At 35.2% G+C, this 16,459-nt stretch overlaps 1 protein-coding gene across 1 annotated transcript in view; it reads left to right on the top strand.

The window, feature by feature from the left end:
* Positions 1 to 16,038, top strand: part of WNT2B (Wnt family member 2B) — a gene marked incomplete at both ends in the record, with an annotated part of 35,032 nt that extends 18,994 nt beyond the window's left edge. The window contains 4 exons of the mRNA XM_083360376.1: positions 7,476 to 7,696; positions 13,432 to 13,709; positions 14,830 to 15,094; positions 15,809 to 16,038. Coding sequence (XP_083216502.1) covers positions 7,476 to 7,696; positions 13,432 to 13,709; positions 14,830 to 15,094; positions 15,809 to 16,038 — 994 coding nt within the window. The remainder of the gene's footprint in view (positions 1 to 7,475; positions 7,697 to 13,431; positions 13,710 to 14,829; positions 15,095 to 15,808) is intronic.
* Between the last annotated feature and the right edge of the window lie 421 nt (positions 16,039 to 16,459).

Genomic DNA, 16,459 nt, shown 5'->3' with positions numbered 1-16,459 from the left:
CAAGGGAAAAGGCTAGAAAAGTAAGGCACCAACATGATATTATCCATCCCTACTCCTTTTTTTTAAAAAAATGCTTTATTGATTTTTTTTTATAATAAGAATCTTTAGTGCCTAGCGTACAGCATGTTGTCTTGGTTTGTATATTTTGAAAAAAATAGTAATTAATTAACAGTCAATAATAATTACTTTTTGTAATTCCATAATAAGTATATTAATTAATAGTATATTTCTTTGATCTTCCCTTCTCCCAATAGTATTCTCCTTTTTCAACCTTAAACAAAAATCATTCTTAATATTTTAGATGCATAGATGGTTAAATATAAACATTTTTTTCGTGTTTGTACAAATAATAACATCCATGTATGATTTTCTTTTATCAATGTATTATTTTTCTAAAAATCATCTTATTAGTTCACCATATATCCTATTCTCATAGTTGTTATTTAAGCTTAATTTCCCCTTAATATTCAAACAATTCTTATCAGTCATAATTTCCTCAATATTAATCTAAATATTTAGATTTTCCATTTAGATACACCATCCCAATGTTTTCATATTTCATGCATTATAAAAATAGTATACTGTTTATATATCTTATGACATCTATCTATAACATCTTCTCTGATCAGTTTATATTTCACTTATATTTGTAAAAATTAATTTGTTAAATCACTAGATATCTTATTTTAAAGTTCTTATTTAAACTTAATTTCTCCTCAGTATTTCAGTCATTCCTTAGTACTAATTCTCTTCAGCCTAATTTACCTTTAAATTTCAAACTTTTCATTCCCAATATTTTTACATTTTATGTTAAATATACAAATATTTTATATATTATGAAAAATACTATATTACTTATATCCAGGGTTTTTTTCTCATAGAACGGTCAGAACAGAGTTCCGGCAACTTTTTTGGATGGAACTTTGTAGGGTAGGCAAGGCGGGTTGTATGACATGTGTGAGTTCCGGCACCTTTTTCTTTTACAAAAAAAACACTGCTTATATCTCTTATCCCTCTTATTGTAAAGGTAAAGGTTCCCCCGCACATGCGTGCTAGTCGTTTCCAACTCTCCCTATTCCTGATTTTGATTGACTTGGTTTCCTACACAGAAATTTGAAATGATGATAATCCATGGATATTAGAATTCTCCAATTGCCTTGATCAGTTTATGGGCCTTATATTGTGTATATCTATTATAACTTAAATCTGATTATTATTGGTGCGTCACATAAAACATATATCCATTTAGATCAGGAAAAATCATTCAGTAATTTTTATATTTCCTCTTTTTGTACATATTTGCACTGTGTTACATGCAAGCAACTGGTAGTGTTTCTAATTCTTAATTGGGTCTTTAGCCTGCATACAGGCAGATATGGAACTTGTCTTCTAATGCAAAGCAATCCCTGAACAAGTATTTTAAGTTATTTTGGCCTGTCACTGCAGACAGTAATCATCTCACACAGCATGAAGCTGGCGCTTTGGAAGTAGGACTTTATTGGCACAGTGGACTGCTGGAAAAGAAAGCAATCAGTGACATTTCTGTATTCTCTTCCTCAGCTTTATCCTTAAAATAATATTTGCCTCAATTGAAACCCTTGGCAGAAAAAGCGGACAAATGTTTAAATCATTGGCTCCGTAGGTACAATATAGATAATAATAATATGACTTAAAATTGTGCCATTGGGAAGTTCTGCCTCTGAACCTAATATGCACATGTTTGAGCAAATGAAACAGTTCTCCCTATAATATATTGTCAATAAACTGTATATACTATCTTCCAAAGTTTAAATAATTTTTCAAAGTTGGCCTTCACTCACTTGTGTCAAACAGTTTTTGAACTGCACAGATGCTTCTGTTTCAGGACTTCCCATTTCTGCTTGATAAACAAACCATCTAGAATGTAATGAGCTGATGAGTTGAATTGATGCTATACTGGTAGCCAATTATAGGTCAAAGAGCTTGAAAAGATCAAAGAATGATAAAAATTGGAAGGAGTTCTTTAAACCATCAGCATTCAGTGCAGGGAATGATGGTCATTGACCGTCTAACATTTTATTTAACATTACCTCTGTAATATACATTACACCATGAACTAGACCAAAAAAAGAGAGTGAGCATTATTGTTGGCAGTCTATATTGATTACTCAGTTAATAACTATGCTATCTGCTGTTCAGAAACAAGCTATTATAGTCAAAGAGAAATATCCTGGGCTGTTAATAGTCAGAAAAAGATGTGTCCACTAGGGCTTCTTCATATTTTTCATAGCAAATCCAAGATATTCAGGGTTGTTGGTGATTTACTCTGCTTTCCCAGAAAGCCCACTTAAATTAACCTGATGAATGGATAGGAAGGACATATGCTTAATGATTGTGGATAGATATTCATTGAAGAGATAAAGCAAAATATTTGGATTCTACACACAGAATTTTAAGCACTTCTGGGAATGAATCAGTTCAGCCTTGTGAGCCCTTCAGCACAAGCATAGGTAAAAAATATTGTTCTCATGGGTTTGACCTTTTGAATTGATACATGTACAGGCATGTTTATATGTACTATTACAAGAATGAAAGAATCTAAGAGGTGTGGCACATATACAGTAAACTTATGTACTATACTTCTAGATGTGGGAATATCTATTTCAAAGGAGAAAATTAGCTCAAGAACACATATATAGCAGAATATTTTAATATTATTCTGCTAATATTTGCAAGTAACAGCAGAATAAATATTACAAGTGTTATTTATAATAAACACTGTATAAAGAGAAAAATGTCCAAGTGCCTCTACCAAATTGATTGTTTCAGTGCTTGGAAATTTCATTCACAGTTTAAAAGTTGTTACCTGCTTAAAGAATTCAGTTAAATTGATTCTAAGTGATAAAGTTATCATTAAAATAAATATTCACTTGCACATGATGGAGCAAGGATTTTTGGTTTTAGATTTTGCATGTATGTGCTGCAGCATGTTGTAAGTATGGAAAAGTATATCTGGCTGTTATGGGAAGAAGTGCTATTGTTTTGAGAAAACAGATGCGATGTCATTGTAAGGAAAACTGGAGGTCTAGAAGGAAAGCTAAATATTGAAAGTGAAGAAAGCTGAAGGAAAATAGATATGAAGGTCAGAGTGGCTGAAAAATGACAGGCACAAAACAAGAGAAGACAAGATGGAAGGAAATCAAAGAACTGAGAAGTGGAAGGGACAAAAGAGGCTGAGGAGATACTAGTAAGTAGAATATTGTATGAGAAATCAAGAAACCTTGAATAGGAGAAAAATGTGTTTACAGACAAGAGAAAATTCAAAGTTGCCAAATGACAAATAACTGCCATCATGCTGTGCTATCTGGGGAATTCTGGAAGTCCACACATCGTAAAGTTGCCAAAGTTGAGAAATATTGAGTTAAACTACGCATTTTTGCCTATAGGCTTCTAAATCTATAGGCAGCATGGAGCCAAAATCTTGTTTCAATAGCCTGAAACAAGCTGTTGAAGCTAGGAAAAAGAATAGACAGTCTTTAGTGTCAGAAAAATGGATTCATTTTCATTTTTGTTTTTAAAAGGAATGAAAGGTGGCCTGCAGAGTTAAAAATAGTTTCTGTCCTTCAGGTTAAAATTTTTTTAAAAAAAGTTTTAAAAATAAAAATGGCTAGCTATGTATGCACTTTATTTTTATGTGTATTATATTATGAAATTATGTAAACAGTATTTAAACACAATTCTAAAAATACAGAAACCAAAACAGATAAAGCAAAATAAAGCAAGCAATAAATAAATAACTCCAGAGTAGCACTGTCAGTTGTTTTGTCAAGGTCTAAGCTTACTTTCTAGGGGACAGTTTTGAACTTTACAAGTTTCTAACTCTATTTTCTTTGCATGAAAAAAACTATTGGAAATATTGCTATTTCCATCATTTCAAGACAATGGTTTTGTGTTTCTTAATGATGTTATCTGGATTCCTGAATGCAGAGTGAAGAAAAAGTTTCAATGAAGGAGCAACATATCCCATATCTTAATTATTGATAAAAGAATTCCAAATATTAGAGGAAGAGCACTTTTATTTGCAGACTATTGCCTCATAATTTCTAGGCTTCTTCTCCATTATTTAAATTAAAACTAATTTCACTCTGACTTATGGATGGAATCAGAGTTCCATCCTGGTTTTTCTAAGTCACAGAAGACGAAGAATCTAAAGGGGTTCTGCAGTTTTAGACATGGCTGTAGTTGCCTCAAAATATCCATTCACCAGAATAGTCTACCATAGCACACATGTAACTACTTGTCTCTGACATTCTTCTAAGTGGTGAGAATTTTACCACACATTTACAGGCAGTCCGGAAGCTAGAGAATAACAAAATTCTCCATATCACTTGGCAGGATATCATAGGCAATCTTCTTTTCAAGTGGTTTCATACACACTTTGTGGTAAGTTCCCACTAAGACCATGGTAGAATAGGGTCAGTCTAGCTTTTACTGACTTTGAGCCAAAGAGAAAAGAAAACATTTTGTCTCTACCATTATACAACAGAGCCTGGTCCAAACAAACCATGGAGTTGTTGCATTAAGCTTCTTTTCCTAAGGTCATGACTGATTTCCATGGTCCCTTATGTTTTCCTACATATTCCATGTTTTGCTTCACATTTGACAACAGACTGCCTTCTAATGCCTCTTGAGCAGTTGATCAGCCAGCTTGTTAAAATAATGTATGTTAGCCAAAACAGATCTTATTTGCCAAGGATGTGGGGAGCAATATTTATCATCTACCATGCCAGCCTTATATGACCTCAATGTCTCATCAGAGTTGAAACAAAATATTTTAAGAGGAGAAAAGTAATGGGACTTTGTCTGTATTCACAGATCTTTCATAAGGATGTGAGTTATCTTCATGACTAATACAAATGATAGCAGATGGTGTCGAAAACAGTGAAATACAGCCGTATAGCCCTTTTTATTATTATTATTATCATTAAAGGGAGGGTCTTAATTCCAGTCTAGGAACTCAAAACATTTGAACTCTACCCAAAACTTTCATTTTTTCAGCCAGGAATACAGCTTTAGAGATATGTAGTATGATAGCCTTACACATAAAAATATTAAAACAATATTACTTTCTGTCTGGAAAAAAAGTTGTTTGATCAATGTGGAAAATTCCATACTTGATACAACTGTTTGTTTTTATTTATTTATGTTTAACAATATTAAAATTCTCGGTGGGAGATACTCAATTTTTTTATATGGAAGTCCAGAGAATATCAACAACAAGCAAGACAATGAAGGTTTATTAATCTAAAGCAGAAATCATATGTACAATATCTTGGGAAAAAGTCCTAATGAACTCAGGTTTTTAGTGCCAAATAACTTTTCATAAGACCGTGTTTACATGAAGTATCACAATTTCTTAAGAACTACTGGTAAGCTGACAGTCCCTGAATGAAGTACGTATCTGGCAAAGTGGCAAGAAACTCTTGGTTCAGTTTCACATCCTAATTGAAATATAGAGTATCTTTCAGAGTTGTTAGCAAGAAACACTGAGGCAATCTCCATGCAATGCCATGAAGCAATGGTCTGCATAAGTAAATAATCAAAACAAGCTCTTTCCATGTATAGACAAACTTAAGGAGCAATGTGATAACATATTGTGAGTTTTATTATATTTTATTTGGTAATCTCATTTCTGTCATATGCAAGAACATTTCATCTTATTTTTATGTAAAATAAAAGCCATGTTCTCAAGCACTGCAGCCTGCAGCCTCAATTGAAGCAACCCATTAAATACATAAAGGTTTTCAAAAATCTAATACTGGTATGGTTGACTCATAACTTTGGAATTTTTTAAGCTGACACCAACAATGAATTTGCAGAATCTTAAACACACAGAAAAAATGGCACCTTTTAAAACCCACTGTTATATTCCAGCTGCACCTGGATACTCTGCTTTTTAATGCTGTTGGGAAATGTTGCTGTTTAACTTGTTTGGCTTCCAGCAGCATCAATTTTTCAAAGAGATGTATGTTGTTTTGACCTGGGATGTTGACCTGGGATAATTTTGTATCTAAGCAGTACAAAATTGTTTAGCAATGTCCTGTTATTTAACCATTTCATAACTGTTTGGATTTTAGTATAAGATCAACATGCTAGCAATTCAAATCCAAGTCAAAACACATCTTGACACCCACAAAGTTTCTGTTCTTGTTGGAAGATACTTAACATATGAAAATATTTGCCTGTTCTACTTGCTACAATGCCAGCTAGAAAGAGTGAGTGAGGGCTGAAGCAAGACTGATAATAGAATGCTCTTGAACTAAATATGCACTAAATATAAAATATTGTTCTTTAATAAATCCAGAGTACTAGAGTTAGATTTTATAGTATTAATTTGTCATAGTCGTGACATGATATGACATGACATAACATCATAACATAATTCAATCCATTTGACTATTATGGGCAAAACCCATAAATTCTGTGGGAAGAGAAAATAATTCTAAATCATTGATTACATTTCCATTTCAGATATCAAGATTAAAAAAGCCCAATAATTGAGCCCAATAATTATTTGCATGTTTCTTCTTGTCATTATACTTCAGAATAGTTCTTGGTGCAACTTAATGATTGTATCTGCAAGTGCCCAGTTGCCATTGTCATAAAATTATTTCCAAGTGTAAGACTATAATTCCTTAAATATTGGACACATTTTCCCCACGCTCCTTCAACCTTGTCTCCTCGATTTTTAATCACAGAATTATAGAATGAGAAGGGTCTATAAGGATCACTTTGCCCAACCTGTGGAATGTGCAGAAAACCAATTTCCTCCATCTTGTTGTAGAGTTGTTGCAGGTTTGAGAGGCAGCCCATTAATCCCATCTTCCAGGTCATTATTAAAACTATTGAATAATACTGCCCTCAAAAAAAATCCCTGCAGAAACCCACTATTAATGCTCTGCATCCTGATATAGAGCTACGAATACTGACTTTCTGGGTGTGGTTAGCAAACCATTTATGGATCCACTTTATGATAGTATTAACACACTTTCAGCCTGGCAGTGATAACATTATTGGCATAATCTTGAATAATCTTGTTGTTAACAAACATTTAAAGATATAAGCCTACATATAGATTTCAAACTATTACCCTTTTAAGTTTTCTGTATTTCCATTGCAAAAGATTTCATTGTTGATTATTGTCTTGTTAACTAGATAAACATGTCTCCTACATGAGACTATATTTATACATTTTAACTGCTTCAGTGTTGGTATATTTAAACTTATTTTTATGCTGTGTAAAAAGTGGGATACATAGCATTAGAGAAATGTGTATGAACAGGAAACTATGAGCAGTTTGTGCCAGATTGAGAAAGAAAATAAAAAGTTTTAAGGAAACCAGTAGCTACCTAGTCATTTCATTCATTAACAGCATTAACTGTTTTATAAAATATTGAGTTCTGATGATTTCACAGACATTATTTATATCTCTACAGGTATATTGGGGCCCTAGGAACAAGGGTGATCTGTGATAACATACCAGGACTAGTCAATAAACAGCGGCACTTGTGCCAGAGTTACCCAGATATCATGCAATCCATAGGGGAAGGAGCTAAAGAGTGGATTCGGGAATGCCAGCACCAATTCCGTCACCATCGTTGGAACTGCAGCACTTTGGACAGAGACCACACCGTTTTTGGCAGAGTCATGCTACGAAGTAAGTCCCTTGATCAGCTCAGTGATGATAATGCAGTATGAACTTCCCTCTCTTCTCTTCCACTCTCTCTCTCTCTCTCTCTCTCTCTCTCTCTCTCTCTCTCTCTCTCTCTGTGTGTGTGTGTGTGTGTGTGTGTACTATCTTTCTCTTTCTTCTGCCACACACTAAATAAATAATTCTCTTTCTTCAATGTTGTTTTGATTTTACATCTGAGATAAAAATATAGGGATACTGCATTGGTTTAATTTTGTTCTTGGACACAAAAATTTCATAACAAGAGTTGGAGTAAAATAGCCAAAACTGATCACTGCTTCTTCTTCTTCTGTCTTTTCCCACTGACAATAAGATTGCTTTCTGAATTCTTTTCCATCAGTGGTCATCCAGATGCCTTGGATAACCTCACAAAAATCTCATGATGGGAACTACCTTCCCCTGCTTTCTTCTCCCAGCATCTGTTAAAGTCTACATCTACAGAAAATGTAGGACATATGAAGTATCTGTTGATAAATTTGTACTCTTGAATTTTAACTCTTAGAAATCCTCGAAGCAGGTGATCATTAGAGAAGACAACCTCTCTTAATCAAAGCTATTATAGAACAGCTTAGGAACAACTGATTGTTCATTCCAAACTTTTTAGCCAATATTTGAACAAACAAATGTTATTTAAAATTAGCAATCTACAAGACTTAGTTCTAGTTAGAGAAGATCAGTAATTCTAGAGTCAGATATTGACTTGCTAGTTTTTAAGGCACATTTAGCATGTGCAGGTTTAAATGGAAAATAAATTCATTGGAGCTGATTATGTTTATCATGTGAAGGACTTTCGAGCTTTAAGCAAAAGTTGTCAGTATGGTGGAAATGTTGCAACGAGGAATTATGACTGTTTATTCATCTGTTTACTCAGAGGTCTTATTATATTCAGTGAGATTTACTTCCATGAAGAACTGCAACCATCTTTTAGAAGGAAATGGCCCAACTTTTTAAGGAAATGGCTTTTATCACTGCATAAAATACAAGATTGGCACCAAGTTTTATCACTTGTTTACAAGTTTACAGAGTTTAAAATTTGCAAGTTACTCTTGAAAATTGTAAACAACAGAGCTTGGGGTAGTTCTTCAAGGTTAAAATAAAGTGTTTTCTTTATTTAGTAAATTTGATTATTTCATTGCAAGAACCTAAATTTTAATATTTCAGATCAACACAATTTTAACCAACTCCCTTCTGAATTCTTATCCCAAAATACCTGAAATGCCTCAGATTTTGAAAAAAAAGTGGTATATGCAAATTTGGTCTGATTCATTAAGTACCGAAGGTTTTATTTATCATTTTGATTGGTAGCCTGCCTTTCTATTCGGCTCAGCCCCCAAGATAACTGTCAGTAATTAAAATATAGAATACAAGATGAAAACCACAAACAAATGCAAATGTTATGGTTAAAAGTCTAGAAAAGAGCTGTTCTTAAAACAGAGACCATTTTTTTCATTCTATTTTCTGTATGATTAAAAATAAACCAGACAATAACGACAAGTAAAAGTCTAATTGGCTTAAAAATGAACTGAAGCCAGAAACAAGAGAGACAAAAAACTGATTACAAATTTAAGGGAAGTGGAGTTAAGGAGGCTGGCTGCACTGCCCCACCTTCACAGGCAAAAAAGTCAACTGCTAAAGGCAAACTCTGTAGTCACCAAACATAAAGCCCAGGCCACAGAGCTGACCTCCCTGTGAGTGTTAACTTAGTTTTCTTATTTTTGCTTTAGAGCATGCACTGGAGTCATGTGCAGGGAAAAAAAAGTATTTCATTTCAAAACATGACGAATGGGAATACTTTGAATTATCCCTCTTTCACAGCTTTCATGCCTGAAAAGGTGTGCACATGTATTTTTATGTGATTATGTTTTCAATTGATGAAGCTTCTTGGATGAGAAGCCAAACGTCTTTTTCTTTCTCAAAAACATTCCAGCTGCCTTTTGAAAAATGGCACCTTTGAAACAACGATGTCCTAGATGGCTGAGAATCTCCATAGACATGTTTTATATACTCAGGTTTTCCATGGAAAACATGCATATTCCTATATAAGCTCCCAGTCTTGGTCTTCTGCAAAGGGGTAAAAACCTGTCTGTGCAGCCTTATATGGGGGACACCAGGGCTCACACAACCATGAAGCTAGTTGCCCCTCCCATGAGAATCCCCCCCACACATACACCTGTATTACCAACTGCTAACCTTCCCATCTTTTGTAATTTTATAATGTTTTATATTTTTAAAAAAAATTTAAAATATTGTTTTTAATGCTTACTTTTATTGATTAAATTTTACACAGGCAGTTAAGAACTGTGAAATATAAATAAATAGGTTAATGCTCAAAATAATGTGGGGTGATGATGCATTCACACTGTGAAAAGATCATTTAATAGAAAGGAAATCTAGATACAGCAGTCTCTTTACATCCGAATGCATCAGTTTTGGAGCTTTGATTGTCATCATTAGATTGTTTACAAAATAACTTGGAGTTGGAATCCACAACAGCTCATTATTTCTATATAAACTGAATTAAGCTTTTTTCTTATTGCTGCCATTATTTGGAGGAAATAATGATTATTCTCCCCAGTCTGTGTTATAGGACAGAATCTATCTTGACTGTTCTGATGGAGAGGAAGTGCCATTTTCTTACTTGATAGTCCAGCAGCTTTTAATACCATCAGCCATGGTTAGCTCTGAAACAGCTTCTGACCGTCTGAGAGAATAACATTGGAAAACCATAGAATTGCTTTCTAACAGGCTTAGTACTAAGACATCCCAGGATATGGTTACTAGGGGATCTGAAGCAAAAAGTCATTTGTATTGATGTCACCAAGCTATATATCTCTAGATCACAACTTAGGCCACAATCTAAATTGATGCTTGAACACACAGGCATGGGAGGGGACATGGAAACGTAAGCTGAGTTGCATCCAAAAAGATGGAAGAAGGACAGTTTCTAAATCCAGAAATAGGAATTTTTCTGCTATGCTTGGAATTTCATACTTTAGGGCAGGAATCCCCAACCTGTGGGCTGTGGTCCGGTAGTGGGCTGCGGGCTGCTGGCCACCAGGCCACAGGACAGGCTGGCCAGCATGCACACGTGTGTGTGCACACATACCTATTTGTGCTAGTGTTGCAGCCATGGGTGCACAAAAAGGATGCTGTCACGCCTCAGGGCACAAAAATGGGACATTGCCATGCCACAGGGCCTGAAAACGGGATGCTGCGCTGTTGCACTGTGTGAAAATGGGCCAATGCCATGCTTCAGGGAGCAAAAATGGGATGCTGCTATGCCTAGATGAACAAATGAGGACCCAGATTGTTGGGGGCAATTAAGCTGACTTTGTAATAATGCCGCTTGGGGGTGTGTGTGAAAGCCCTAATAAGCAGGCATATACATAGAATGAAGGCTACTGCTAAGCTTGTAAGCCGCCTGAGTCTTCGGAGAAGGGCGGGATATAAATGGAATTAAAATAAAATAAATAAATAAAAATGGGCCGACGCTGTGCCTCAGGGCGCAGAAACAGGGCACCGTGCTCCCTTTTCTTCTGGTCCGCCAACCAAGAAAGGTTGGTGACCTCTGCTTTAGGGGATGCTCCTACAACCATTTCAAGCTTAGGCTATACATCAGCTGCACCATTTCTGGACAGAAATAATTTACTACAATTGGTCATACATTATTAATCTAAATATTGCAATAGGTCTGCTTTTTGGACTTATCTGGAACCCACAATAATATAGAATACAGAAACTGGGTTCCAGCATGGAATTGTTATGGTATCTACATTTCATCTGTGCTAAAATAGCTACATTGGCTGCCAATCTGCTATTGAGTCACATAAAAAATATTACTACTAGTACATAAAGCTCTAAACAGTTCTGGGGCCTTAACGTTTTTCTAAGTATTTAAGTCTCTTAGGTAATTAGGGTCCTGGCAGCTGTGCCAAATGAGCTTTTCCATAGTAATATCTGATGTGACCTCCCTTTCAGTGCCAACATGTTTTTATACCTCTTTCAAAAGCTTACTTTTTAATATAGTCCTTCTCTAGCCATAATCCACACTAAAGTTTTTATTTTAAGGAGTTTTTTCCCAACTTGTTTTTAATTTAGTTTTGCTTTGTTTTAGCCTGAAATCTCTTTTGGAATTATTGTAAACCACTTCTGCATCTTCTAAAATACAAAACAGCATAAAAATGTTTTAATAAGTGAACAGCCTTTAAAAGGATATATGTTAACATTTTTTATGCTGATTCTGCTAATTATAGAATTTTGCTTTGGTTAAGAGTGTACAGATGACAAAAATCAGAGAATATTCTATATTATACGTGTTTCTCAAATTTGGCACCTTGAATTTATGTAGATTTCAACTTCCAGAATTCCCCAGGGAGCACAATATCCAAATTAGCTACCTGGATTCAGGATGCTTGGGTTGGAGAAGTGGGGAGATAGCCAAATCTTCTGAAAAAGAGACCTCCCTGGTTTTCCTTAAGGCAAATAAAATGCACTGCTTACTTTGAATGAAACTGATTAAATGTAGGATGTTCTTGCAGAATACAGTGGTATGTTTTTGATTTTCTCTTGCTTTTACAACGTTGTAAAATCAGGTGCAACTTTAGAGAAGAACTATAAAATATTAGCCAGTAGTCTGTGCTATATGGGGACTTGCCAAACAATTTAATATTTCTGGAAGAAGTACTTCTCTGTTTTTCCAACCAAACACCTTGCTCCCTGACGGTTGCAGATGTGAATGAGTTGGAATAATAGTTGCTCACATTCAAAGAATATAGTCTACAATCAAGCAGCTTCTATAGTGATAATAAATAAGCAAGGGAAACCCTTGAAGTGTAATACAGAGCCTATGATGGCTATCTTCCATATAATGTCCTTCAGCTATGTTCAGATTACAACTCTGGAATTTATAAAGTCCTCCCTACCTACCTGAAAGGCACTGATATAGAGGCATACAAACTGAAATATCTAAATTATCCATTCCAATGCATAAAAAGAAAATGAAAATAAAATCTTATATTGCTTGGACAGAACATTTTTTTCCTAATTAGGTTTCACACCCTTTAATGTTACACTTCTTTTGTAAGATAGTACATAGCTAAGAAGTCCATTTTTTGGCATTCTCACCAGATGAAATTTTATAATAACTTGGGTTTAATTCTTCTTTGGTTTATCCACTCCTAATCCCTGTTTTGATCCAGAAAATATTTTAGAATATTTGCTTGGCATGCCTTAGTTTAGCTACTCCTGTAATACAAGCATTATCTCAATTACTCGTGAAATGAATATTTGTAGTGTTACTGTTATGTCATATTTTCAGGTTTCCTAAAATATTTTTCTGGTTAGTAACTTATCTTTTTCTGTTCTTGCTAACTCAGAGCCTTTTATTTGGAGCTGTTAGGGACTGAACATGGATGGGAAAGGCTTTACTTTTCAGATACATATTCTATTGTTGAGATAGGGATATCTTGCAAAAGAATTTATTGAATCCATCTGTTATTCTCTTAGCGCATCACTTAACACCTCTTATTTTGGCATGTAAAGATAAAACATCATGTGTGCATAGTTGATTTCTAACCACTGTTATTAGGTGGATTAAAAATACCATAAGTCATCCCAACAATACACAAACATATGTGCTCTTTTCCAAACCATCTAGCTGTTTCCTGACTCACTCATGTTTATTTCTTTTATTTATATGGCAGGTAGTAGAGAAGCAGCCTTCGTGTATGCAATCTCCTCAGCTGGAGTTGTATATGCCATCACCCGGGCCTGCAGCCAAGGCGAGCTAAAAGCCTGCAACTGTGACCCCCATAAGCGGGGCCGCTCAAAGGATGAGAGAGGGGACTTTGACTGGGGAGGCTGCAGTGACAACATCAATTATGGCATAAAGTTTGCAAAGGAGTTTGTGGATGCCAAAGAGAAAACAGTGAAAGATGCCCGTGCTTTAATGAATCTGCATAACAATCGTTGTGGCAGAACGGTTAGTAATGCCAACCTTAAGTTGGAGGGAGGCAATTTTTTTGTAGCATAGGGCTACAATATATATGAATGAATGAATATGGAGAGAGGGGGACATCTAAAGGCCACAAAAGGGTTGACTGATGGCATGTCAGAATCATTAGCAGATGGATTGGGCTGAACTTTTTTCTTTTGACGGGTTTGATATTTAAAATGAATAATTGGAACACTGAAATTTGTGGGAAAGGTGAAAATGAAAAAAAAAAAAAGCACCAAAAGTAGTTTTATTACTAAAGCCAACTGGCATAATGTGGCGATATTATACTTTGAGAAAGGAACAAATTATCTAACTCCGTCTTAGGGACTGTATAACCATTCCTATATTATCTTATGCTTTGTAGCATTTTATAATCAACCTAAGAACTTTTCAGACAACAAGAAATAACAGCATCACCAACTTCACGAAGGCCTAAGAATTTGTTACTGGAACTTTGAACCTTCTTCAGATTCTTGGCCACATTCAAGGAATTTTCAGTTTGTGTGTGTGTGTGTGTGTGTGTGTGTGTGTGTGTGTGTGTGTTGGGTGGAGCACCTGGTCTACCAAATATAAAGCAGTCTGTTCTGCATTTCGCTCTAGTCTAGGAGCATCTTTTGCAGGCAGACGTCACTACTGTGAACACTGTAAATTCAAAATTTTGTGACTGACAGAGTTAAAGGGAGACTAGTATATATATATATATATATATATATATATATATATATATATATATATATATATATATATATATATCACAAAAATGCTTCTGCTGGAAGCATATATAACTCCTTTCATTCAAGTACTGATAGATGCACCTTCCAGCAGAAGCATTTTTGTGAGATCACTGAAGGTCACCTCTATTATCTTTCCGTTAGAATGAATCTCAACTCTAATTGACCAGATAGAGATGTATCACAAAAGAGAAGCTGTAAGTATTGCTCATAGGTCTGGAAGGTCATTATTGTAACTAGCAAAATCTAAGTAGAAATACCCAGTCTAAGAAATAAAGCAGTATCTCTGAGAAAAAGCAGCAGCCATTCTGAGTATTATTAAAGCAATTTTTGTCTTTTCCATCTTAGATCTGACATTAAAACTTCTATTTCAGGCTGTGAAGCGTTTCCTGAAACTAGAATGCAAATGTCATGGTGTCAGTGGTTCCTGCACATTAAGGACATGCTGGCTGGCAATGTCAGACTTCCGCAAAACTGGAGATTATCTCCGGAAAAAATACAATGGTGCCATCCAAGTGACTATGAACCAAGATGGCTCTGGATTTACTGTGGCCAATAAGAACTTTCGGAAGCCCACAAAAACTGACCTTGTGTATTTTGAGAACTCTCCTGATTATTGTGTGATGGATAAATCTGCAGGTAAAACAATATTTGACATTTTGCTTGCAATGGCCTTCCCCAATTTTAGCACCTATCCTCTAGAGGGCAGATTTCAACTCCCCAAATTTACAACATTGATCATGATAGTTGAGTAATTCTTGGAATTGAAATTTGTACACCTGGAGAGTATCCCACTTAGGAAAGGGTGACTTGGACACTAACATTGTAGGAAGGCTTCCTTGTATTCAGAATTCCTATCTGCATGAAAATCTCCATGGAAACTAGCATCTGAAGTATAAAGTGTACATATCCAAGAATTTCAATTTTACTTCCAGTTAATGTTAAATTATGAGAAAAAATATACTTGCAAAATGTGGTTGAAAGAGTTGGATTGATATCACTCTGTTGCTCTTGCTACCTAATCATCTTACCAGTATCACTCACCAATATTTCTTATTTCACACCTTTCTTGAGGCAGGAAATGATACATTTTCTATTTCCCATAAATAGTTGTTAGAAATTATTCAGGCTAAGGGGTTGGACTAGAAGACCTCCAAGGTCCCTTCCAACTCTGTTACTCTAAGATTTTTAGCAGACCTAATTGTATTACTACTAATTTAAGTGAATTTCTAGAATTTGGTCTTATAATTCTATAGAGGGAAATTCATTACAAAAAGTGACTTGAATTCTATATTTCCCAAGATCCAGTGCCAATATCATGCAAGATTAAATAAAACTATTCTTTTCTTACAGGTTCACTAGGAACTGCTGGTCGTGTATGCAACAAGGTATCACGTGGGACTGATGGATGTGAAGTCATGTGTTGTGGCAGAGGTTATGATACCACTCAAGTAACTCGAGTCAGTAAATGTGAGTGCAAATTCCATTGGTGTTGCGCTGTTCGCTGCAAGGAATGTGAAGACACCGTAGATATTCACACGTGTAAAGCACCAAAGCGTGCAGAATGGATTGACCAAACTTGAGACAGTGCTGGACAGATCCAGAAAAGAAAAGTAAAGATGGTGCTGTGCTACCTGTGGGCCTGAGAATTCTGGGAGTTGTAGTTCAACTGCATGGCATTTATTTAACTCATTCTCAAAAATAAAGAGAAGACTATATTTCCCAAGGGGTATTAGTAGGCTCCTTTGCTCACCAAGCAGATTTTCACACCCCTATTTTTTAAAAAAACAAATTAGCAAATGACAGTGAACTGTGCAGCTTTCTCTACTTGGTATTACTGTCCCAAAATGGGAGAGTGAAGTTGCTGATAAACATAGGATGCTAAGAATCAGGCTGTGATTTAGTGCCTAAAAAGAAGTTTACACAGTAAACTATAAATATCATATGCACCCAAAAGTAGGAGAAAACAACTACAATTATTCTATCCAATCTGGAATAAGCATA

Source organism: Vipera ursinii (assembly GCF_947247035.1).
Source record: "Vipera ursinii genome assembly, chromosome: 3".
In the NCBI taxonomy this organism is placed as follows: Eukaryota; Metazoa; Chordata; class Lepidosauria; order Squamata; family Viperidae; genus Vipera; species Vipera ursinii.
The sequence above is the reverse complement of the archived record's forward strand: the minus strand, read 5'-3'. Positions and strand labels throughout refer to the sequence as shown.